General features: G+C 40.3%; 1 protein-coding gene across 6 annotated transcripts in view; it reads left to right on the top strand.

Annotated features, from left to right (window-relative positions):
- The window catches only part of magi1b (membrane associated guanylate kinase, WW and PDZ domain containing 1b), a 130,439-nt gene that overhangs the window by 71,529 nt on the left and 32,929 nt on the right, over window positions 1–25,981 (top strand). For 5 of the 6 annotated variants that reach the window (XM_065955050.1, XM_065955051.1, XM_065955052.1 and 2 more), the window contains exons 3-10: window positions 11,683–11,802; window positions 13,803–14,045; window positions 16,394–16,619; window positions 17,559–17,641; window positions 18,420–18,455; window positions 21,494–21,551; window positions 22,642–22,766; window positions 23,930–24,049. In XM_065955050.1, coding sequence (XP_065811122.1) covers window positions 11,683–11,802; window positions 13,803–14,045; window positions 16,394–16,619; window positions 17,559–17,641; window positions 18,420–18,455; window positions 21,494–21,551; window positions 22,642–22,766; window positions 23,930–24,049 — 1,011 coding nt within the window. The remainder of the gene's footprint in view (window positions 1–11,682; window positions 11,803–13,802; window positions 14,046–16,393; window positions 16,620–17,558; window positions 17,642–18,419; window positions 18,456–21,493; window positions 21,552–22,641; window positions 22,767–23,929; window positions 24,050–25,981) is intronic. The other variant, XM_029277181.2, reaches the window with a different exon arrangement.

Genomic DNA, 25,981 nt, shown 5'->3' with positions numbered 1-25,981 from the left:
CAGGCCAAAATGACACTGCTTAAATCGCAGTGTAATGTTAATAACATATCCAAAATGGCTGAAAGGAACAGATTCTGACTCTGAGATGACAGTTTCCCCTTTAAATCAATGCTATGTGTGATTGGATGTGTTAACAAATCAGTGGGAAATATCAGACTGGCGAGATGAAAAGAGTATGAAGAAGCAATCATTCAAATTGCAGTGATTGCACACCAGCAGTTCACGACAAAAGTATCATGAATTTTCTTGACTATTATCTGGTGCATTGTGTTGACACAATGGACCCCACCCGGAAAATTTGGGACATGGTCAGAAATGCAGTTCATGCATAAAAGGGATGCAATTTTTTTTTAAAGTCTTTTGTGGCTCCAAATTGAACCAAATTAATCTGATAAATGACCTCAGGTGACCTATGGTCCTTTTGAACAAAAAGTGAGCTCACCTGATTTCTGATCCTCATCCCTGCTTGAGACTCTCACTGCTTCTTTAGCTTAATCTAGCAAAACCCATCTGAATGTTTCAATGAATCCCAAACTGTCGGTTAAATTCTCCAGATTGTAGTTTTAAGGTTTAGACAGTGAAGAAGGATCTCCAGAATGAAAAAAAATAAAATAAAATAACTTTCAATCATCAGCGATGCAAGGGTGCGACGCTTCTTTTGAGATCTCTTAAAGATGTTAATGGCTTTTACTGTCAGTCAATAGTTATGAGGACCTATTCAAGTTATGAGCAGGATATCCATTATTGTCATTCGACGCCCCTTTCCCTGGTTTAATGTTACAAAAATAAATTATATAAACTGTCTTACACAGTGTGGTGTAACACATAACCGGAAATGTCATTAAGGTGGTAGCCAAGAGAAAGAAGGAGTAGTTCTTTGTTATACTTCTTGATTTCATGACATCGTTAACATCAGAGCAGCAAATAGCTATTTCGGCCTTCTGGACTCGTTTAGCAGCTTCAGAGAAAACCACAGTTGTCCTCCAGTCAAACCAGAAAGCAGAAACACTTGTGTCAGGCCACACAGGCAGATGTTAAATCTGTCAAACATCGTATAAGGACAATACCAAAACAAAGAGAAATGAGCAGATCAGAGACTGGGCGGAGGAGTCTGTGGTATTAACTTTCTTAATATTATTTGTACGAAAGGGAAAGAAGATGAATTGTGGCTTAAAGATTAAAAGAAAGTATTTTACAGAACTGGAACAAATGACAGCACCAGCACAAGACAGAACAAAGAAAACATGGAAAGAGAGAGAGGAATTAAGTGGAGGAGCGATAGAAGCTGGAGGGAGTGATGGAGGAGAGGGGAGCAAAGGAAATGAGTACCACAGGTTTCCTGTGCTATCCACTGGGTCATGCTCATGAAAATGTTAATGGAACTGAGTAGATAAGAGCTTCTTCTCTTACCTTGCACATACATTTAACTCTTTGTTTGTTGATGATTCGTGTGTCTCTTTCATCCCCAAAATGGTGTCAGAGTTCATAAGCGCCGCCATTGTTTTCATGTCATTTTCAGACTACTTAAAATGCACTCTTTCAAATAACTCCTGTCCTGAATGACCTGGATGCCAGCACACAAGCCGAATAAGAATAGCGTGGCCTATAAATAGAACAATTATGATAATGAATCATTGCCAAACACATTTATGATGGCCTACTTTTCATTCATGGCACTGATCAGTTCATCGCAGTGCATATGTAGAAACAAATCACATTCCCCCCCCCCCTTTTTTTGTTTGTGTTATTTACAACACTACAAGTGGAATTTCCCAAGAAATTAACCCACAATAGTCTAAATCATTGGTGTTTTCCACCTTACTGTGCATATCGTTTCCCTGAACCCTCTGACTTTTGAAGACAATTTGTATCTAGGTCATACTGAAGTCTGTGTATCTGTTGGTGGAGTGTGGGCATACTCCAAAGGTCTGTCTGAAATGGAAAGAACGATTGTGATGGAAAATAAAAGGCTGCCTTGATGAGTTGGCACTGGATTTACTTTAAATGTTTCTAACCACTTATTTTGTTAAATAAAAAGGTAATTATTGATGCGGAACTTGCAGAAATGTCTGCCTCTCTCAGCTTATGTCGACATGTTTTCAAAACAGAGCTTTCAGGCGGTTCTTAAATGTCAGTGTTTGGGTAGGTGTGTTTTCTTGAGAGCTTGACATACTTGTTTGATTGAGTCACTTGACTTCCTGATGTTAAGTAATTCCAGGTTTAACTGGCTGGGCGATAGAGCACAAAGTACCTTTTAATCTTCAATGATTCATGACAGGGAATTACAAGTGAAGTTTGCTGTGCCCATATTAAAACAACAGTCATTTTTAATGGCTCGATGAACTATGAAACTACGTGTTATAGTATATATTTTGTTATATATATATTTTTAAACATAACCAAACTGGAAAAATGCTGGGAAAATGTGAATATATTTGCACTAAAAAATATGTGGTTGTGGACAAGAATAAATGCAAGATATTTAACAAAAGATTATATCATCTCAAGTTCCCCTTTTTTTGGATCATTGTATACCTTCGTAAAAAAACAGAAGATTTGACAAGTTCTCAAATTGTTTGTTTCGTTTCAACTTAACATTCCAGTATTGATCACCATCCCATCTCAACAACCCCTGAGGGCCTTAGCCAGGCTGCATAGGCAAATTAGGCCTTCTATCTGTATGTGTTTTCTTTACTGTCAAATGTCGAGTTTCAGTCAAGACTTCCCTTAAAGTCTGAACAGCCTGGGGGTCAGAAATAAGGTTCCTCCCAGTTTGTCCAGCATACAGAAGTCAGTATGTTTCATTTGTGTTGCGACACAAACTGCATATTTTCAGTCGCGAAAAGGCAAGCAATTCCTTTGAAATGTATTTTATTCAGGAAACGTATTTTTCTTATTGTTGGACCCTTTTTCATAGTTTGGAAATTGACGTTCAATAATATTTGGACAAATCAATCTGGATTTTGTTTTATTTGTAAGGACCAGGATTTAGTCATGTTCAGGTTTTGTGGGTGTCATGGAGCCCGCAAAAAGAGAAGGAAACCTGGTACTAATATGAAAAAAATATTTCTTTCTGGGTTACTTGCACCTTTTGAAATTGAGAAACCCTTGGAATTTAACAAAGGAATAGACACACTAGTGGACAATACAGATCTTCACCTCCTAACTGGATCTAATGAAGACATGAAACAAGACGACTCCTCAGCTCCCAGCATTGAACCAGAAGTCATCAAAGAAGTCAAGCTATTGGAATCTTACCAAGATAAAGATACACTGAAGGAAAATGCTGATGTCCACATCAAAAAAGAACCTGAAGGAGACGTGCAAGATAACTCCTCAGCTCCCGACAATGAACCCAAAGTCATCCAAGAAGTCAAGCCATTGGGATCTTACCAAGATAACGACACACTTGAGGAACATGTTGATGTTTACCTAAAAACAGAACCAGAAGAAGATGTTAAAGTCAACTCCTCAGCTCACAGCAATGAACCTGTAGTTGTCCTAGAAGTCAAGTCCTTGGAATCTTGCCAAGATAAAGACAGACTGAAGGAAAATGCCAATTGTCCCCCCAGAACTGGACCTAAGGAAGACGTTAAACTCAACTCCTCTTCTCCCAGCAATGAACCTGCAGTCGTCAAAGAAGTCCAGCCTAACATTGTCCTTGTGGATGGAATTAAATGTAGGTCACAGCTAAAATGCAAGGCCGAGCCTGGGGGATATGTGGGCTCAGGGTGCTCTATTGCTCTGGGGAAAGCAAGCGTAGGAAATAAACAGATTTTTCACAGGTTATTTTTAGAAGCTGGGTTGTGGCTGCGTGCATGCCTCTTCAGCCTCCTTTTACATTTTTCATGTGTTTTGATGTCATGGTGTTAAAAAAAGATGGCTTATTTTAATACCATGTGTTTCCCTCTTGTCATTTAGACTCTATTGGTTGTTGCCAAGCTGACATATTTTTCCTCTTCCCTGTAAGCATTTCTCTCCTGTCTTGCAAAATCTAGCACGTTTGAAATAATGATATAATTCATCTCTAAGTCTCTAGGCTTGTGGTAGAAGGTGTTTCAGTGATGCTAATTGAAATGTGTAGTCATTTTGAGTTTCTCTTTTATAATGTCAGTGTATTCATATGTCTAATAGGGTCATCCTCTGCTTTCATAAATGTCAACGACCTTTCTTCTAAGTCTATCATGAAACTAGAAGGGCAAATGCTCCCTTGAAATAGTCCTCTATCAATTTAATATGGATGAGGTGCTTGGATTTGTCTGCTGTTGTGTTTTGGTTGTGCTTTAAGAGGGAAAAGGTGAAGATCTTCCGTATGCTAAAGCACCTGTGAGAAGTTTTACATTACGAAACCCACTGAAGGAATTGCTGAAGCCTCTATGACCTTCATATGCAAGCAATATCGAGATGGTTGACCATTTCTATATCATAATTTAAATTCCTGACACGGGCGGTTGTTAATCAAAGGGATTAACAGCTCGCCGCTGATCAGGTTGTAAACATTTTCCACATTTTAACTTGAGTGGTATGTTAGACGATTAAAAAAGCAGGATGACATTTTTTATCTGAAAAAAAACAACAACTTGCTCATGTAACGAAAAGAGCAGCAAAGAGAATGTCCATAGAGGTTGCCAAGATAAACACAAAATGAAAGCTCCACACATTAGCTTTAAAATGACAAAACAATCCATTTTTCTTTACCCTATTTAGATCTAGTGATTTGTGTCAGGTGATGAACATTGATCACTGTCACTGGTCTGTTGAGTTGATGGGTAGATGCCACTAAAAAAAAAACATTTGATATTGAGCTTCTCTAAGGTGAGTTAGAGTTGAGACAATCTGGGGAGGCCAAGGTCACATTAAGGGGTGTGACCAGTTGCTGTCACATATTGATTGTGGTTTGAAAGACTTCGTGGTGTAACTGGATGCTCCCTGTAGTCGGTAAGCCCAATCATGAGATACTTTGTGGATGGGACAACATTTTGATTGGTGATCCCAAGGTCAGGGGGTAGCACCAACATTTTTTGTTGTTTGCCTTTGAGATCACTAATTATGTGAAAAACTTTTTTGAATAACATCTTTGTGTTCATTTATAACTGAACTAAAACATACCATGTTTACTTCTCATCTTTTGTCTATTTTGTAAGTTTAAGTTAAAACATGTACTGATACACATTTGAAGGCTAGAGTTCAGAAAAGCTCCAAAGCCAAATCTTGGGATATTTTGTTTTAATTGTACTTTTGGTCACTGGGTTAGGAGAAATAATTGCCCTTTATATATCACATGCAGTTGTTTGATTTTGTACGTTGTGGGTTAAAGTTGTTCTTCAGACTTCTGCTGAGATAGATTAGAGGTCTAAGTGCTAAAGAAATCCTTATCAAGGGACAAATCAGGGAGAAAATGTACCGTGTGTTATATAAATGGTAATCCTAATATATTTCCATGTGTGCGATGTCACTGAATGAGGGACTGACTTGAAAAAACTACTGCAAACATACTGTTGAAGGGAAAAATAATGATCTACTTGCAAAAGTAGAGTGCAGGAAACTGTTCTAGATGATAATAACATGATAACAGATGAAATGTCAAGTTGATGTTGAAGTGCCTTCAAACTAAAATTATTCAACTAAACCTATTTTTTTAAATGTTTTGTATGTGAATACAGAATCTTAAGGCAAGGATTTTGACTTTCGGTGTTGTTTTATGATTTTTCTCTAAGTATTGTCTACTAGGCCGTCGTTGTATGAAGGAGAATGTCTATGTGGAGAACGAAAGAAAGGGAGAATGCAACTCTTTATCATCCAAATCCAGACACCATCAGTAAAATAGTTTATCAGCAGATATGTGAATGCAAGTCCTGCTAACAGTCAGTTATAAGTTGTTCTCAGTTCTTGTATCTCATGTTGCTAACTTAGAGTAACTTTGTCAATTTTCCTGAAGTTAGACTAACACACCTAGACAATGGGGTTGAGAGTCGATTTGCTATCGCATGTATACACCTTAATCAGACCCATACTGGCTTAGGGGTTCTGTGCATGCTCCACAGTTCCAACACAAGGTTTTGACCCAGAAGCCAAACAGCATAAATGCGTAGAAGAAAGCCAAGAAGAAAACAAGACAATTGTGTCAACAGGACGAGTGTTTGAGTGAGAACCACGTAGTTTTGGACAGATGAGACATTTATATTGTGTCAGCTGAAGGAGTTTAACATATTGAAGAACATAGATTGAAGGAAATAGTTTGCCGCTTTCGTGAAGTGAACTTTTTTCATGTATTTAGTTTCTTGATTGATTTACGTCAGCAAATATTCCAAACCAGTTCTCAAACCAGTGGTTGACATCATTTTTTTACGGTCTATGAGTTATGTCTTATTTTGTCTGATTTTGTTCTGGTAAATCTAAAGTGTTTCCACATGCACTCACTTTGCATATGGTTTGTGGTCTAATGTTACACATAACTAACAAACCCTGTAATTGAACTTGCATACCCTTTGGCATCATACAGTCATAAAGATGTTTGTGCCACTACAAGGTACTTCTTTATACTTCTTTTCCATTTATTTTTATGTAGAACAATAACTTTTAAAATCTGAAACAAAAATATTTGTATGCGTAAACCTTCAACTTCTCTGTTGTTGTTGAGTCAAAGCCCTTTCAGTGCTCTCTGTTAAAGCACAGAGAAGAAACATTTTGGAAATTAAATATATGGTCAACAGGGTACCCTATGCACAGCCTAAACACGCTCCCAGGTGCTCACGGTTGCAGGACCAAATCATGAAAAGGTAAAGTTATTTTCAGTGTGTCACGGACTTCTGATTGTGGAAATGAAGTTTATAGTGAAGGACTGGTTAGTTCCTTAAACATGGAGAGTCATTGATAATGAAGATGGATAATGATAATGATAATGAAGCGTCTTCTGAATGCATAGCTGAGAAGCCGGCATGTTGTTTTTCCTATACGTCATCATCATAAACTCAGTTCAAGTCATTGGACAACATCCTGAAGTCTTCTTTCTGTGTCGTTACCTCTTGGATATTATGCAGTATATGCCTTGATTCTCTAAGCAATCTTGTTGCATTGTTGCAATTTTCCTTGATAAAGGAGAAAATGAAGAAGACCTAAGTTTGAAAGACCTGCCCTAAAAGCCGTTTAAAGTAGGCTTTGCTAGTTCTATAATGTGCCTTTAAACTAAAATACCTGGCTGGCAAAATAATCCATATGTTTATGGAAAGCCCTGATGATATGTCTTTTTTTCATTCCATCCAGAAGTTATATATCAGCCACCATGTCAGTAATCATTTAGCTTATCCCTCTTTGTAATCAGTATCTGCATAGCCTCTGCACATGGGGCTCAAGACATAACCGCGAGGTCATTAGCGCCTCTTCAAAGCTATTTTTTTACTTACTATAGGGTATATTCTTGCTGATTAATGGCTGAATATCTGAATGTCAGACTCAATAATAACAAAACATAGAACGATAGTAATAGAAGTTTCCTGATTTAGTTGCTTCCAATTGCAATTGTCTCCGACCCAAAACTCTATGAGGATGTTAACATTCCCACAATATAGGGAGGTACAATTGCCATGAAAGTAGAAGCAGTAAAATGGTGCAACCCATTGATAATTTTTGTGAAAAGTCTGTGATGTTTTCAGCCAGAACTACAACCTGCTTATTCAATGTTGAGTAACAGTTCAGAGGTGATGAACTCTGAGTTTATCTTCTCACCGTGGGGGTCTAATCTGGTCACCATAGGTGGCTCTAAGCATATACAGGACACTCCTCCCATTGTGGCTGTTATGCTAATGAAAATGTGTGTGTGTGTGTGTGTGTGTGTGTGTGTGTGTGTGTGTGTGTGTGTGTGTGTGTGTGTGTGTGTGTGTGTGTGTGTGTGTGTGTGTGTGTGTGTGTGTGTGTGTGTGTGTGTGTGTGTGTGTGTGTGTGTGTGTGTGTGTGTGTGTGTGTGTGTGTGTGTGTGTGTGTGTGTGTGTGTGTGTGTGTGTGTGTGTGTGTGTGTGTGTGTGTGTGTTTTAGAGGAGCCAGTTGCATAAAGCTCCATTAAGTGATTACCCTCCACCCACAGCTCCAGTTTAGCACCACACCATGCCATTTGGTGGTCAAGCACCTCATCCCCATTGTCAATAATGTGTGTAGGCTTTTGTGCATGTGCATGCAAGTGTGCATTTATACATGTGTATGCCCTGGCTGACACGGGCTATTGATTATTCAAATTCTTTTTGTGGCGTTAATTACAAGCCAAAGAATGTTTTGCCGTCACACACACAGGCCATATGACTCCTCTGTGACTGTTGGTATCTGAGTCAAGCCTCTGCTAGATTGCCAGGGGGAAGAGGTGGCTCATCACTGTGCCCTTATCTGTGTGAAGGGACATGGGAAAGCATAGAGTAGAGATGGAAGTGCAGCACCGATGATTAAGTAGAGCTCTATTGAACTTGAAACACATCTTTATATGAAGCAGTTAGCTTTAATGTGCAGAAATGTAACCAGCCATACCTGGGCGATATGACATAAAATATTATCACATTAAAAAATGTAATATCAGTCGACATCAATAATTATCACAATAAATGTCAAATCATTTTTTCTTTAAGAATAAAGTTGTTTTTTTTTGTATCGAGTGAAAGTTGAGAAACCAGATGGTTTATTGTGTTTCAATGATTATTTATTGTCAGAACATGACGAACATTTCACCATCATGAGCATAGTGCACGGTGCCGGAAAAACGCTGATAAGACAGTTTGCTGCTGGGGAGTAACACTTACTGGCCCGCTGCTTGCTGAGGGTCCACTAACACTTGTTTGGGATGTTTTTTCATTTATTTTCTTCGCTGTTTTCTAACGGTTGATATTGTTTCATAGGGTGGAAAAGGTTTGTGGTGTTGTCAGTTTTAGCTGCACTTGTCTTCGGCTCAGTACACAGATCACATTACTCTGCTTTTTGTCAGACTGTAAATATCCAAAATATATCCAAACTCCAAGTTTGAGCATCCACCTATTTTGCTGCGACATGATTGGTTGTTTGTCTTTTTTTTCTTCTTCTTTTTGATGTCTGGTGGCATTAGCGCATTAGCAACCCTCCCCCACTTTTCCAGTGTTTGTTTGGCGTAATTACAGGTTTAATATATCAAACTTTTTTAAACATTTGTCACATTTATATGGAGAAAAATGATATTGTGATATTTATCGTTATCGTTTTATCGCCCAAGCCTACTGCTGAGCATCATCCAGCTTTACATTCATGTAACTAACTCTTTGTCTTCACCCCCATGGATGATAATTGACAAATATTGTAGCATTGCTGTTTAAGTATGACTCTTTCCAACGGAAACAAGTTTGTGGTGTATGTCCAGTTCCTTCCAATTTCAGATGCAGCTCAAGTTTAGTGTTAAGATAAGCCAAAATAGCATTCATATTACTGTCATGGAACTTGAAATGGAGTTGTGAAGCAAAAGGAGACTATGTAGAGGAGTGTATCATCACTAGAAAACAAACTTCCCCACTTAGCTTCCCCACATCTCTTTCTCTCTCTTTTTATCCTCTCCATCCTGGGTTGTCCCTAGCAACAGCAGAGACCCAGTGGCATGAAGACACATAAATTACTTTCATTTTTTTTCTTTTCCTTGTTTGTTGTTTTGTTTCTAAAGGAACATACAGCCCTGGATCATTTCTTTCTCTGTTTTTAAGTTTCAGGTTACAGTACATTTGCTTCTTTTGGTGTGAATTCATGTGTTTTGATGCTCTAGTAGTGGCTCTGTGCTCCCTGAGCGACAGTATGACTGCCAAAATCTCAACACTTGTTTTCCTTGATCATCTACTTGAAATGTTAACGATGATTTTTTTTCCCTCAACGCCCACCAACCTCTCTCAGCTTGTTGCAACGTTGAAGCCGCTAAGTCCCGAGCCAGGCAGTGCTAGACAAACACCCTCGTAGCAAATTCCCAAGGCTTTATTTAATGTGCCAGATTATGCTAACGCTCAACTTCGCTAGTCTCACTCCTTCTCCTTCTTCTGCTGCATTTCAAAAGTCATAATCCAGGATAGTTGTCATTACATTTTTTTTCAAGTCTAAGTACTCTAGGAGTCTAGAGTCTCAATGCTCGACTTTCTGTCCCAACCCTTCTCACTCTACTTCACAGCTTGGTCAATGGGGCTTTTGTGTATTGAATTAATCAGGCCTATAGCATTGACACCGTCTTACCCCTGAGTCTAAGCCAAGGCACTTCTTTTCCATCCACTTTAAAACACCATCACAATTCCACTTCCTATTTGGTTTTCTAAGAGAAGCAGTGTCTAAATGGAGTCGAATCAATGGACACTTTTGTGCTGGGAGTAAACTGACAGTCAGATGAATGCTCAGGATCAGCTGAGAACCCTCCAAGGTCCAGGTTCTGTAAAATACTCTGTGCCCTGGATTGCGTTCACTGACTTTCTGAAAGATTTCTGAGGCGATTTCTTTGACTGAATTCAACTTCCTCTCGTCCCATGAGTGTCTCATCACAGACAGTGGAGTGTGTATATCTGTAGACTGTTAAGTATGAATACTAGTGAGGGAAGATGTTATGTCTATTTCTGACCCTTTACTTGATCCTATAATAAAAAATACTTATGGGAATACCCTGATTGGAAAGCTGGATGATGCTTGTCAAGAATGATTTATGTGAGACATCTGTACTTCAACATCCATGTCTTTTTACATGTTCTGTATGCTTGCATGAGAGTGCTACATGCTTGCTTGAGTTAGGACCGGCACATCTGTGATTTATCACCGGTGTCATGAACATGGCTGCAGTGGGAGTCTCTCCCCCATCCCCACACATCTATTTTTACTGGCGTATTGCTTACCAACCCACTGGAGACAGATTGATTGGGAGATAAGACAGATAGATCAAGAAATGGAAGAGCTACAAGGTATATAGCAAAGGATGGAAAGCCCTCTGTTGTCGACAAGCAGATGCCTGTAAGAATGATTGAGATCAGAAAGGTGATTTGCTATGAGCTGGAACTGTCTAGATACTTTAATTTATACAGTTTTAATCCTCTGATAGAATCATCTCCTATTGTAGCTGGATACATGTAAAAGAGACTTGTGAGATATCTAAAAGGAGAGCTAGACAGCAGTCAGATATAAGTAGAAATGTGCTCGTAAAGATAGAACCATAGAAGGAGGCAAAGTAGGCAGAATGTGTTAAAGAAAGAAAAGACTTTGTCTCTGCCGTGAAGCTGTTTACCATTTACACCACACTGGCCAACTGCCCACAGTCATTAAAGAGAGGTGCTAGAATCTCACAAGCTTCATGCCAAGCCGCCACACACACATTCACACACAGAGATATTTTCCCCCCTCACATATGGCCAGATCCCCCCAAAGTGCTACTATGATACCTCACACTCTACCTTAGTGTGAATGCAGTGAATGCATTAATGGATCTTCTGCCTTTGGATAATCAGCTTTTACATTATTTTCTTTTTCTCTCCACATTCCTTGTTTTAATTTTTTTGGGGGAAGTGAAGCGAGTAAATTGTTGCAATATCAGTAGTCGGTAGTTACAACTAAGCTTGGTAAATCAAAGAAGCTGAGAAGACTCTTGTGAATACAAATGTAGTTGTATTCTGTCTTATTCATGTTTTTCTCTAACTCCCCCTCTGTCTCTGTTCTGACTTCTAGGTACAACCCGTGCCCCCAGAGAAGGAGAAGTTACTGGGGTAGACTACAACTTCCTCTCGGTGGAGGACTTCCTGGAGTTGGAGAAAAGTGGGACCTTATTAGAGATTGGAACATATGAAGGTAAATCAAGATATCACACATTTTGCCTGGTGTATAGTATGTTACTTCAGTTGATGTGTTTTCTGTTTTGTGGGTTTGCGAACTACTCATACCTGAGGAGAAGTAGGGATCATTATAGGTCAACCAGATGTTTGCACCTGCTTAGTCTGCTTTTTGGTGGAAGTTTACCTTGAATCACTTGGCCCACTTTGCTCGTGCATCACAGGGTCAATTTTCTCTTTATTTTTCTCTTCCATAAAAAATTATGAATACTTGGCCCAACATAGAGGGTGTGACATCATTTTCGTGTTTTGCTGATATTGCATAAATTGACTTTGGTACTATAATAGCTCGTATTTTAAGTTCAGGGTATCTAGAACTTGAGCAATAATGGCAGTAAGCCATTTGCATATAGATACGGTTATGCTTTATTAACACAAATGCACTGGATGCTTTGACAGGCAGAAAGTAGAAATGCAAGCTTTTATATAAACAATAATGCACACTGTACCAGCACTTAAACCTGACCATCCAGTGTATATTATAAAAAAGTAGAAGTGCTGTGTCCCAGACCAGGCCACTCAGCATTCTTTTTGACAGGTGCACCTGCTGGCCCAGCAGGAGGGAACCACACCCCCTCTTTACTTTCAGCCAGTGCTCAGAACAAGCCTGCCATCGACAACAGTCAAGTTTTTCAGTCCGTCCCTGAAGGTGAAAGAGTACATGCCTCGCTCTAGATTCTGTTTGCATTGACTGTCAACAACCAAATTGAAAGAAATGCAACGCTGAAGGGCAGAAAAGCTGTATTTACACATTGACTTGTTGACATTGTTGAGCAATGCAGCTGGAATTCATGTGTTTTTAGGAGAAGTTTTGGGATAAAAAAATTCTAAGTCTCTTTTTCATCACTCTGTCCACTATAAATTTAGGTCAGATAGCCCTCAGCAACATGTGTTTGTGTATTCCTGGGGATGTTGAAAGTAGCTTCCGGACATATTGGGAAACAGAAGCAAAGGTACAGCATGAGTAAAGTTAAAAAAAAAAAAAAAAGGAAAGTTTGTTGGGAAGTTGGAAAACGTATAGCTGCCAATATCGTGAGAGGATTTGTCTTTCATTTAAGAAAAACTAAAATGGTATGAAAAATAGATTTGATGAATTTTGATTAAACGATGGACTGGGAAGTTGTCAGTAACTGTTTGTTTGACATGTCTGTGTCGTTAAGCTCGTAACTTTGACACACAAACGCAAGAACATGTTTCAGGTCAGGTCCAGGTTTTTGGGACATTACATGATCGTTTAGGGTTTTGCAACCACACTGATATCACAGCCGTCTGATTAATCAACTGTATTGTTTTTTAATTTCTTCTGCACTGTATGCACCTAAAGCTGCTATGACTAAATGTGTTTTATAACCATCTGCAACTCTAGTCCACAAAAGCAAAAAGTTCAGTTATTGTGGCACGTGTCAGTAATTACACAGCACACAACACTTTTGCTTTGCTGCTTACAAAAAAACAATACTGAAGGACTGTAAACAACAACACTGCCATGTATCGCCTCCATTCACTCAGATATTGCCTAATTAAGTGCCTGCGGTGTCCACTTAGCCTGTTCAGTGTTCCATAACAATGGAGTTATCTCTGTATGTAAACACAGGGAAGTTATGGGATTTTGGTTTTGTGAAATACTATTTGAGTAATATATTCACCACATTGTAAGTTAAAGCAAAGCTGTCTTGGTTTGGAACTTTGTTTTTGCTTATCATGAATAAAATAATATGATTAAATACATTCATCATAAATAGTTTTAGTTTTCACTCTAGGAATGTTCTCACAGAGAGTGCTGGGCTCTTCATTTGCATACAAAGGCTAAAACTTAACCCCCTCCAACTCACACACAATCACAAAGCAATATGCACAGAACCCTTTGACCCCTCCTCTCTAACCCTCCTTCTAAATTCCTCGTCTTGTTCCTGTCTTCTTTTTTAATCCCCTCTCCATGTCTTCTTCTCGGTTGCCTAGGTAACTATTATGGGACCCCCAAGCCACCGGTGCAGCCCCCCGGCGGGAAAGTGATTAGTAATAGTGGTAGCGGCGGTGATGCCCCACTGCCAGACGGGCTCAGCAGTAGCCTGCCAGGCTCGCAGCCATCCACTCCCCGTCGCTCCAAGTCCTACAATGACATGCACAATGCTGGAATAGGGCCTGGAGAGCCGCAGCAGGAGGACGACGAGGACCTCCCTGACATGAACAGTAGCTTTACAGGTACGTACAGGGGTCTGGAGGGTTGAGGGGGGGGAAGTGGGTAGGAAAGAGTAGAAGAAAATAACGCTGATGATGTCACTGAATTGTTCATGCTTTGGTGATAACAAATCAATGAGAGAAAGTTAGCACTGTAAAGTTAAACACTGGACATTTACCAGATCACAGAGACCATTAGGTATGGGTCATTTAGGATCCAAGGTCTTTAGGTCCTGACCTTTGATAAGGATTAAACCGATATTTGGACCACTGCTGCTCTGTTTTACATTTCTTTGTTATCTATCATGGCTTAAGTCCTCCATCTCTATGCAGGTGCAGTGCTTAATAGCTTTTCAAAGTAATACTGTCTGTCTGATGTAATTTGTATGGGCACTGAAAAGTCTGAAAAGTCTTCATTATCTTTGTTGAGTTCAACCAAGATGTTTTTTCAGCTCAACACTTTCACTATGTGAGAAGGGAAGTGACATCCAATAACTGGCGGTCAGTCAAGACTTCTCTCAAACACGTTCTGTAACCAGGACCAAACAGGAGTCTGTCTCCAATGGATTACGACACAATATCTATTTATTTGGCTTTGAAATACTTAGTTGGAATTGGACTCCAAAGCTGGTACTATTCTTCAAATGTAATAATTTTGGCATCTTTGCACAGATGACAGCCAAAATGATTCACCACATTTAGCACTGACAAAGACTGTCTACTACTATGATTTCAGACAGGTTTGGATGTCCTCTCAAAACTCTACCAAATCTACAGTTATTGTTGACTTATTGTTCTATACAACACAAGCTATAATAGTACATTAACTTTTGTTTTACAACACTGACATGATGCCTCACATGCTTCTTCCGCTGGAGCAGACAGAGTAGAATGTGTTGAGCACACAGGCAGCTGCTTGCAGTGCCGACTGTAACAGCAGCCCGACAACATGCTGTGCTCTGTTTAGTTTAGTGTATAACACCAGACTGTGATCCTGCTTTCTGCAGCTCTGTTTGGAAGACAAAACGAGAATGTTGAAGTTGAGGTGGATAAAGTGGGCGGGGATGAAAGTGGAGGCAAGGTAGCAGAACATCAAGTAGAAAGAGGGTGGGGCTTCAAACGGTCTGAAAAGGATTGGACAGAGAGTAAGAGAAGGAAGGGAGGATTATAGGTTTTTTGGGAGCAGGATAAGCTCAGAAAATGAAGAAGTAAGAGAAAGAGCTCAAAGGGGAGAGAGAGAGAGAGGCAGAGGGAGCACTTTTGTATGGTGAGGGGCTGCATATACAAGAGCGTCTTTGATTGGTGAGTAAGTGGTCTCTGGGTATGACTACATCTGCCTGTATCCATGCAGGCAAAATGTAAAATAGTGCCATCTGGCTGTAAGAAGCAGGCTGTGGACGTGTGAGCAACCTTCATCTTTTTCAATTATTCTCGATGATTTTATTTCTACTCTGGAGGTCATTTGGGTTTACGAATGAAGCATTTTCTTAATTACTTTCAAATGTTTGGATTTTTAATGCCGACATGAGCGCTTGGTTTCTAATATCCCTCTCAGCGACGATTCTGAATACTTACTTACTGCAGATCTATTCCAGTATGTCAGTGGGTCAGGAGGCATTGTTAGGAGGTTGACTCAGCCTTTAAGCTGTTTCTGCCATGTGTTTTTTTTTAGAAGTGAGACCAAAAGTTGTTTATTTGCCGTCTGTGATTGTGTGAGCTCTGAGGGTGCTAGTTGAGCGTGAGTGTGAAAAGGAGAAAAACAGGAAGCTAGGTGATAGCACTTCAGATTTCATGGCTCTAGGTGTGAACTGCCCACTTAGCAGTCCAAGATGGAGGAAACGTTTTTTTCCGGCTGTTAAAAGTAGTTGAGAAAAAAGCTGAAATACATGCTGTTTTGTAACTGTGATTGAACCAAAATCTTGAATGTGAAAGCTTTGAAAAGTTCCTGGACTGATGTAAGGGGCTGCTAATGGCACCCAGAGTTTTTTTTTTTTTTCAAAGCCTTAAAGTTCTCACATCGTGGAAGTTTTGACAGCATTGGCAAAATCATCCCTGTTAGTCATGTGGAGAATATTTTAGCTATTCAAATACAGAAAATTTGATATTTTTGGACCCTTGCAGTTTTCTATAAACATAGAAATGTGCACTTGATCCTAAACAATTTGTCTTATTTCCAACCTGGCAACCGTCATGTCATGCTCTTAAGAATAAGTGTCCCAGTCTGGGAGGTGTTTAATAAAAGAGAAGAAATAGTTTCTGCAAAAGCCTTTTTTTTAGTTGTCAATAGTGATTGATCATGTGTTTGTTATTTCAAGTGTTCACTATCACCAACATGTTCTTTACACCGCGTCTCATTTGCTTGAATCCTCCAGGAGACTCAAGTGAATTAGACGAGATTCATTACTCGGTGCGCCCCTTCGCCCCCCACTACAGTGAACCTCCCTACACTGGGATAACCCCCTCACCAACGGCCACCACGGAGAGCACACAGCAGACACACCCTCATCTGAGCCATCCTCCCCCCGAGGACCCACTGGGACCTCTGCCTGACAACTGGGAGATGGCCTACACCGAGAACGGAGAGGTCTACTTTATAGAGTAAGCCAATCAAGACATATATACACTCTTAATGCATCATGTCTGTAGGTGATGTTTCAGAATTGAAGTATGTAACTTAACATTCAAGTCCAAGAAGCAAGCTATATTACATGTATGAGTATGTGGTGTATATGTGCATAAGGTGTAATGTTAAACTTCTCAATTTAATAAATATAGTGCAGATCAGAATGTCTGTTCTGAAACATCAATTATAGAAACCAAGCACATTGTCTCAGGCAAACCCGGTATAACCCATTCTGTTTATATATTCATGTTTCTGCTTTAATGAAAAGAAAAACCTGAATTCTATCTGCTGTGGGTTCAATAGAAACAGCCATAAAGCATCTGGGAGCATGGCCCAGGTATTAAGGGCTTGCAGTTGAGTGACAACATCCATGAGCAGATATCTGTTCTGAGGCCTTGATTAAAACTAAACCATCATTTGCAGAGTATTTGTAACAAATAACGTAACCTTCAGAATTTCTGTTGTTAATTTATGAACAGTCTTTAAGGATAGTCCTTTTCTGTTATAGCTTTACCATCCAAAGGCCCCTGTCTGTGTTTCAAATAAATAGTAGAAGAGCTTTTCCTCTTACAATTGATACAGTGTTCTCTGTTTTTAGTTTGGGCTCTTGTTTTGTGGATAAAGATGACAGAACTGAATTTGAGTTGTGTTGACTTTTATGTTTCCCATCAATGGATCACAAGAACGTCTGACTCCAGCATATCCTCAAACAAAGAATTCAAACAGTTATTTAGCTGAAAAGTCATGCAACTCACTTCATAAAATACAGACAAATCTTCATTTAACAATTTATAATTCTTAAATCCAGTCAACATCTTAAAAAAAACCTACTTACTTCATGCTGGATGTGTGGATATAACTTTTTTTTAATTCTTCATATTTTATCATTTAATTTGTGTGTATTTCCTGTGTAGCCACAACACAAAAACAACTTCCTGGATTGACCCTCGGTGCCTGGACAAGCCTCAGAAACCTCTGGAAGAATGTGAAGATGACGGTATGTCTAAGCCTTATAGATCATCTATATATCTATGCTGTAATGAGGGTTATTTGGTGTTTTGCCAGGAATTCCTTGAAAACCTGTTTATGGGTAAAGTAATGTTACCATCTCTCCATATACCAAGGTAACTAGCCTTGTGTTTAGGCTCTAGCTTTACCTCCATCAAGATTTTTCTAGATTTGACTGAAATCTAAGTTAAGAAAAAAAAAATATGGTTTCTCCAATTCTTTATTCCCAATTTAAAAGTGAGAGGTTTAAACTAGAGTAGTAGTTCCCCTCAGGAGCCTTTAGGTGTCATTGTTGAGTCACAGAAAACAGTGAGCAGTGATGTGGGTCCACTAGTTTGCTGTGCCCCTTTATTTAGCTCTCACTGATGAGACCAGTGTGCTCTACACCTTCACAAATTACCTCTTTTGCATAATCTAATTCCAATAATAATTAGAGCACTTACGCTGAGGTGTCCTTACTGCCTGTTCATAGATTTTTAACATAGATGTGCAGCAACAGATTCTGATGCTGAAGGACAGAAATAACCGTATTTCCAAATATATTGAGTGATTCTTGCAGTTGTTGTTGTTTCGGTGAGACGCGTTAATCCCCAGAAAGTGAGATGTTAGTTTACCTGACAGATTTAGGCGAGGATCCAATCACTCAGGGGAGAAAGGCCATTGGCCAGATGTAGTGGAGTGACTCACAGATGTGCACCTTTTCCCTTGTTTTTTTTCTTCTCTTAAACCACTTTCCTGTGCATCTGTGCTGTCCATCTGCTGAGTAGAAGGGGTACATACAGAGGAGCTGGACAATGACCCAGGTAAGATCTCAAGTTATCTTTTGCACCACATACACAAACATATAACCCTTTTTCTCATCCCACCACCGCTGTTCATTTGGGATTGCAAACATCTGATTCATTTCTGCCCTTCAAAAAGTGTCAGCAGATTTTAAACAGTGTAAACTGCATACATGAAGATACATGAAGATCACAACGGTTAATAGTGCACATCTACATAATAACTCACCGCTGATTGTTCATACAGACTCGTCTGTCAGTTGTTGAGAGATAACTATGACAAAGACTCTCACCATCTAGCTATGACAAGATGCAACGCTGACAGAAAATTGACCTTCACCTTGATGAGCCACAGCAACGGAGCTTTGATTTTCAACAAGGACACATTCTGTATGTGCCTTGAACACAGCTGTGAACAGTACCCACATACTAGCAGACACAGACACTCTACAAAAAAACTCCCACGTCGGCAGACCGTCATCTCACACACAGGAGGCAACTGCTCCGATGAAGATTGTTCTAATGATGCTTTCCCTAATGGGTCTCTGTCTGAGCCACAATACAATAGGCCTTTTTTTTTCTTGAATCCTATCAGCGCTCTAACTATCCTATCAGACACAGCAGCCTGGTCGCTTTAGCAGGATAAATGGTGTCTGGAGACCGTGACCTGTAGCGAAAATAATGATGTCATTGGTATTATGGTAATATTACTCTACTTTTAGCCTCGTATAGTGTTTTTCCAGTTGAAGTAGCCGACAGCTGTTATCTCCAAAATGGTTAAAAAGAGGACAGAGACAGAAGATCACATGGGGAAAGGTTTACAATGCTCTGTGAAAGCAAACTGCAAGTCTTCCACCTTGTTAGCAGCTCCCATCGTTAAGCATCCTCAACAGCTGTCATGTCATGACCATCAGACGAGTCCCCCCGCCTGTGAGACAGCCCTCCACTGGATGAACATGTTCAATAGTTATCGATCAGCACAATCCAATACAAGTGGGCAACAGAATGCAATTAACTCAGTTCTCTAAGGAGAAGCAGACTCAAGTGTTTTATGAGCGCAGGCACATACATGCACTAATTCTAACACAACACACACACACATATAGTTCCTCTCTGTAGTATATGCTTACACAAGAGAAATCAATCACAGCGTTGCATCAAGAATATGAGATGCAAACTGAAAATGTAATTCATCAGGCTTGACACCTGCTTGAATTCACAATATGTTCTGGAAGGTCTTACGTGGGAGAAGGGATACAGGGTGAGAGAGAAAACGCTGCTTAATTAGCGACAGATTTCTCTTTGTCTTTCTCATATGTGTTTTCCTCCCTCTGGAATATATACCGTATTGTCAAGATTTTGAAAAGAAAAAAAACGACCTTTTTGCTGTCACACACAAACACGCTCACTCACACACACAAACAGGTGCTCCTCCTGGAGCGGAACTAGTGCTGTGTGAAATCAAGTGGGTGATTAAAATTTTGCGCGAGGCGAGGCGGGACTGCATTCCATTTAATGTTCCAGTTCAAAACATCTGAATGATAATTTACCATGCCTTCTCTGAGGTTCACCTTGTGCTGCAACACTACCGCTGTTACCTTGCATTCCCTTTTTGCTGCATATTTATTTCTTTGTATTAGCTGCAATAGACATGTAGAAACATGAAATAATAACTCTAGAGTTGTTTACATGGATCAAATTGATGACTTGGTTTGCAGATTTGTCCTTAGCTTCCCAGTCAGACAAACTGCATTCTGTAGTTATGTGAATCAAGTACGGACAATTTAAACATTCCCATCTGGCTCTATTTTTGCCTCTTCTGCTGACTCCACTCGTAACAAACGGACCTCCTCATTAGAAAGCAGAGGGAGGCTCTCCAAGCTGGATGATTGTAATTACCATCTACTTGCACACAGGGTGAGGCTTAATTGGCTGAGGGTAATAATATGTAAAACTGATACATTGCAGGAGAGGACTATTGGACAATCTGTGTTTGTAGCCAATTATAATCTTCTGACATTTTTAACGTGGAGGCCAGCCAATAATCAATGCTTCTCTAATCAAAATATAGAGCTGAATCAGACAGCTCTGCTGGAGATAATGACATCATTCTCTCTGGCAAATGCAGTGGAAACAGAATAAATTGCACCATCAGCCTGGCACAGGCTGCTGAAGTGGACCCAGTTTTATTCAAATTACGATGAATTTGACTTTTGTCTTCAGAAGTGTCTTCTGACATTATGACCCCATCGATTGAAGTATGTTTTCAGGCAAGTCAAGGGTTCAGTTCAAGAGGAAAAGCAGGAACTGGCACAGGTCAAGTCAGGTCACACACACAAACAGAGGCTGTAGTCATGAAAAAAGAAGGCAACCATAACCAGGGATACAACAGCCACAGTACAGTTTGTTAAGAAAGGGGCAGGTTTTTCACTAAGAAGGCCATAGACTTGATTGGAAATGTGCCTTTGTTCTCTTCTTTGGACTACTGTCATTTCTTTTGGGAAAAGAAAACAAGTAACATGTCATCCTTCAAAAACAACAATCAATCATTTTCTCATTTTGTCTTCTACATTATCAACCTCAAACCTTTCTTATATATTTTTTAGTGTGTGCTTTATTTAGTTCTTAGTCTGGATTATATCTCCCTCCCTCCCCTCATCTCACCTTTACCTGTCTTTCACATTTAGTCCCCCCCTCCCCGCGCGCGTGCACTTTCTGTCCTACCTCTCTGACCCTTTCACCACCTCTCTCTCCTGCCTTCTTTCATCTCACCATTCATCCATCCATCTTTGCTCGAGGGGGCCTCGCTCTGTTCTAATCTAATGTGTGGAAATGTCAGCAGTGTAAGGGGACAGTGGGGGCAAACAGGCAGCTTGTGAAGCTGTTGAGTCACTTATGCCTCTGAGACCGACTGACAGGCAGACACAATGGAGAGGAGAAAGGTCTCTCCTCGCCTTACCTCTGATGGCTCAATACATGGTCTCTAGTAACTTCACAGCTTGAGTTTTGCCTTGTTTTTCTCTGGCTCATTCTCTCTTCTTCTTTTTTTTTTTTTTTAGAACTTCCACCGGGATGGGAGAAAATAGACGATCCAGTGTATGGGGTCTACTACGTTGAGTAAGTGACATACAGCATGTGTGGCGGCCACACAAGGGTGCACACTATGCTCATACAAAATGTTTCACACATGCAGAAAGAAGAAGGAATGAGCACTTTGCATTCTTCTTCTTGGAACATAAATATGACTGCTTTCACACACGTTCGTTCTAACCAAAGAAACCCTTGACCTTTCTGTAAATTGGATCATCTGTAATGTTTGCACAGTTCAGCTGTAAGACATCACATGATTTCCTTTCAGCTATTTTGGTCTTTTGTGTGCCAGAAAATGTAGGTCATTTTGTTTGTGTCATTATCATTTGGGGAAACGTGAAGCCACTTTGTGTGTGTGTGTGTGTGTGTGTGTGTGTGTGTGTGTGTGTGTGTGTGTGTGTGTGTGTGTGTGTGTGTGTGTGTGTGTGTGTGTGTGTGTGTGTGTGTGTGTGTGTGTGTGTGTGTGTGTGTGTGTGTGTGTGTGTGTGTGTGTGTGTGTGTGTGTGTGTGTGTGTGTGTGTGTGTGTGTCATCTTGTGTGAAGCCCCTCAGCCTCAGAATATGTTTCATTGGTTTTTGATGTTGTTCAAAGCAGCACCTGGGGCGCAGGGCTGTGGCATTTCTATTTTCTTCCTCTTTGTCTCTGCAATATTTGTACACTACTATTCACCATTACATTCATTTGCTACGTAATGTGGTGCTTTCAGCTGTAATTTCTCTGTAATGGTAGGTTGTCAGGAAAATGTTTATTGTTTGTGAATTAAGCCATCATGAAAATGCTATTTTTTTTAATGTGATGTTGAGGTTTGAATGTGTCATGCATCAGGACTCTTGTGTAAGTATGCATGTATAATGTGGAAACTGTATATTAATCAACTCTTGTTGCCATGTCTCTCCTCCCTCCTCTTGGCCCTATCTCTCTTTTCTGTTACCTTCTCCTCTCCTCTCCTGTTTTCCCTCCCTGCTATGCTCCGCTTTCCCGTTGATATTTACTTCTTGTCCTACATCCTGGTTTCTATTCCTACTCCCTATTCCTTCCTATCATGCATCCCTTTGCCCCTCCATTTTTATTATGCAACCTTCATCTACACCTCATCTCCCCTCTCACCGTCCCAAAGTCATATCAACAGAAAGACCCAGTATGAGAATCCAGTGTTGGAGACTAAGAGGCGCAGGCAGCTGGAGCAGCAGCAGCCTCAGCCCCAGAGCCAGCAGCCACCTGAAGGTGAGCGCTACATCCGAGGTTCGTTCACAAGCCCCCGCCAAGGGCGTCATTTCCTTTCTTTCTATCCATGTGTGTGTGACTGAGCTGCCTGCAAATGCCTCTGTATGTGAGTGAGAGTGTGTCTTACTGCCTATATCTTACTGCTTCAGTCCTTGGTGTCGCCCGCTGCTGCCTTATGATTTGCTAAGTGACCTTCCATAAAGGCATAACTATTATTTACGGCTGTACCATGCAGCCTTTTTGAAGTTAATTTCAGTTTTCTGTGTTGCCTCTGGATACGTATTTGTTGTAATAACTTGAAACCCTTTTATCCCAAGCAGAAACAGGTAAGTTTTTCATCATCTGAAATTCATTGAACTTCCTAAAGAGCCTCTTTCTCCTAATTGTTGTCACATAACAAAGCACTAAGTGCTGCCAGTAACAAGAGTAATGTTTTAGCTCAAACTTCTGCCAAAACCCAACCAACTGGTCACCTTAGGTCGCTCCTGTTTCCTGTCTTTAACTTTATACATTCTCAGGACGCCCCGCGGAGAGATTAGTTGTAAATGCAGGCCGACCCACATGGAGACTCTGCTATCACGCTCCACCTTCTGCTCATTCAGCAGAAATCATTCTCCGCCATTCGATTACCTGCTGACTTTCCCCTCGTCTGAAGGCTCAATCGCTTAAAATCAGCTCAATACCTTCAAGCGGTGTTTTTAACCATTTTTCCCACTTCCGCATTGATTCCGTGTCACTGTTTATAATATTAATGAGGTGTTTTTGGTAGTCTGATCGGTGCCTTGATGCTGTAACAAGGTGATCAGTCAAAGATGGAATCTATTTTGAAGTCATGGGCAGCTCTATTTTCGCAGGACTCTATTATTATTCAATTGGAAGATCTGTGGAAAGTTTCGGTGACCTATTATCCCTGAAGTTGCACCCTTAAGAAGATTGGAATCTGAAATGTATGTTTCAGGTCTTATCTTGATAGTTAGAGTAAATGAACCCTTACATTTTGGAGGTGAGTTTTTAAATAAATAGACATCCCGCTTCATGGAAAGTCAAATACCTTTTCCCAGAAACATAGTACAGTATGCCAAAATGCCCCGGAGCCCGCAGGCCCGGTTTCTTGCACAAGTAGGGCAGCTGTGTACCCGTTTAGACGCCGTCTAGAGAACATGTGCCTCTTGCTGTTGCAGAATGGATTGAGGACTCAGCGTTGGCAGGGGCCCCACTGGCCAGTTATGCTGCAAACCACCAAGAGACCTACAGGGACCCTCCGACAGGACCTCCAGTGCCCAACGCAATGGGACAAAAACGTAAGTTCCCCTTCCTGAAGAATCAAAACCTGAAACTTCATAAAAGGAAAGTTCCTCATTACTCTTCACTTTCTGGGTTGTGTTACCCAGAGCGACTCATTATAAGTTGAAATGAATTTTGGCTCTTGTAGTTTGTTTTCCTGAGCCATTGCCTCAGGCCCTGTTTGAGTTTTCATGATGGAGAACCAGTTAAGAAATAATGCTATGATGCTCTAAATACAAGTTACCACCGTATTTTCTTAAAAAGTACAAAAAAACCTGCTGATATTGACTGTTTTAATACATGTTTCCAAGACACTGCTCATGTTTTCTTAAAAACAAACCAAACATACTGTATATATATATATATATATATATATATATATATATATATATATATATATATATGCACCCTGCTGTTGTTTCTCAACTCCTGTCATCTTTGTTTTGAAGATAAAATAATGGCTTGATTTCACCCATCATTTAGCAATACACACATCGTCTAGCCATTACTGTGTGTTTTCTTCTCCTGGTTGCCAGCTCCTTTTATACCAGCCTCCCACCAGCAGCTTGTCTAATTAGCACAGCCATAGCAGAGAATTAACTGCCTCACCCCGTCTCTCCCTCTTACTCTCCCTCGCCGCTTTGTCTGCCGTCTTTTCCCTCTCCCTCATCCTCGCTCTCTGTGTTTTATGGCCCACATTAGCCATCTCACTGACTTCTGACTCGTCTCCTGCTGCTCTCTGCTTTGGTTCGATTGTAGGTTCTGTCCATCATTCTGTCTTTGAGCTCTATTTCTTTACCCCCCCCCCCCCCCCCCCCATCCTCTGAGATTTCACTATTCTGCACTTTCCTAGGCCTTGACATTCCTTCAGAGCAAGGCGTCATTTGAAATCTCTTTATCCATCTCCCTACTTTCATGTTTCTCCTGCTTCCTGGTCTGTTCTTACATCTCTGCCTCGCTGTCTTATCGTCACACTTTTATCGCACTTTCTCTCCTGTGCTGTAGAAGGCTATTCAAAAGCAAACCACACACACAGACACTGAAAAACCTCACAAACACAAGGACACAGAGGGTAATACGTTTTTCATTGAATACGCTGCAGCACTAGCATAACCTGCTGTGGTGCTGCAGGTCACTAATCAAACATCCCTCTGAGATCCCCTCTTCTTAACATGCGCCCTCTCCATCTCCTTCTCACTTTCATTCTTGCCTTTACCTTCACCAACATCTCCGTCTTCACTTGTGTGAAGTTATTTTCTGTAGTATATGGTTCTTATATATCTTTCATTTGTCAGGTATAGCTTAGCCTGCCCCTCCCCAACCCCCTCCCGCCCGTTACTCCCCTCCTTAAAAGGGAATACAGTGGATGAATACCTTACTCAGTGTTTTTGATTTAGATCGATTGCATCTCATGTCTTTTCTCTTTAATCTCAAAGACAAGATAATGAGGTTAGAGGAAGCGAGAAGAATAAGGATGACTGAGTAATTGGGTGATAATTGCAGTGTTTTATCAGTTCTCCTGCTTTAAGAGCATTACAAAATGTGTTTCTGTGATGATCATAATGTATTGCCTCACTGCCTTATCTGTATTACAAAACCACCATTTAAGGTGAAGACGATGCTTCATATGAGAGGCGCTCGAGAGTCTAGAATTGTATAATCTTTGCACCTGAATGAAAAATGTATGCTCTTTATACTTCTTCTTTTGATGTTTTACTTCCCTGGCAATCTGTTTTAGATGCTGTTTCCGAACAAAGCCTTTGATTTCATGCACTTATAAGTACCAGTAATCAATAAAGCTTCAGTCAGCAAAAATACGGTATCACTCTAGAAGCCTTTATGGGTATCATTTACATCTTTTTTACAGCTAACTGGCTGGAAAAAAGAGAGAGAGATTATGCAGTCAAATACAGTTTCCAGATTTTCTGAATTCAAGTTACTCTTTTACG

This window comes from Labrus bergylta, chromosome 5 (assembly GCF_963930695.1).
Source record: "Labrus bergylta chromosome 5, fLabBer1.1, whole genome shotgun sequence".
Taxonomy (NCBI): domain Eukaryota; kingdom Metazoa; phylum Chordata; class Actinopteri; order Labriformes; family Labridae; genus Labrus; species Labrus bergylta.
Note: the sequence above shows the minus strand (reverse complement) of the source record. Positions and strands in the feature narration are given on the sequence as shown.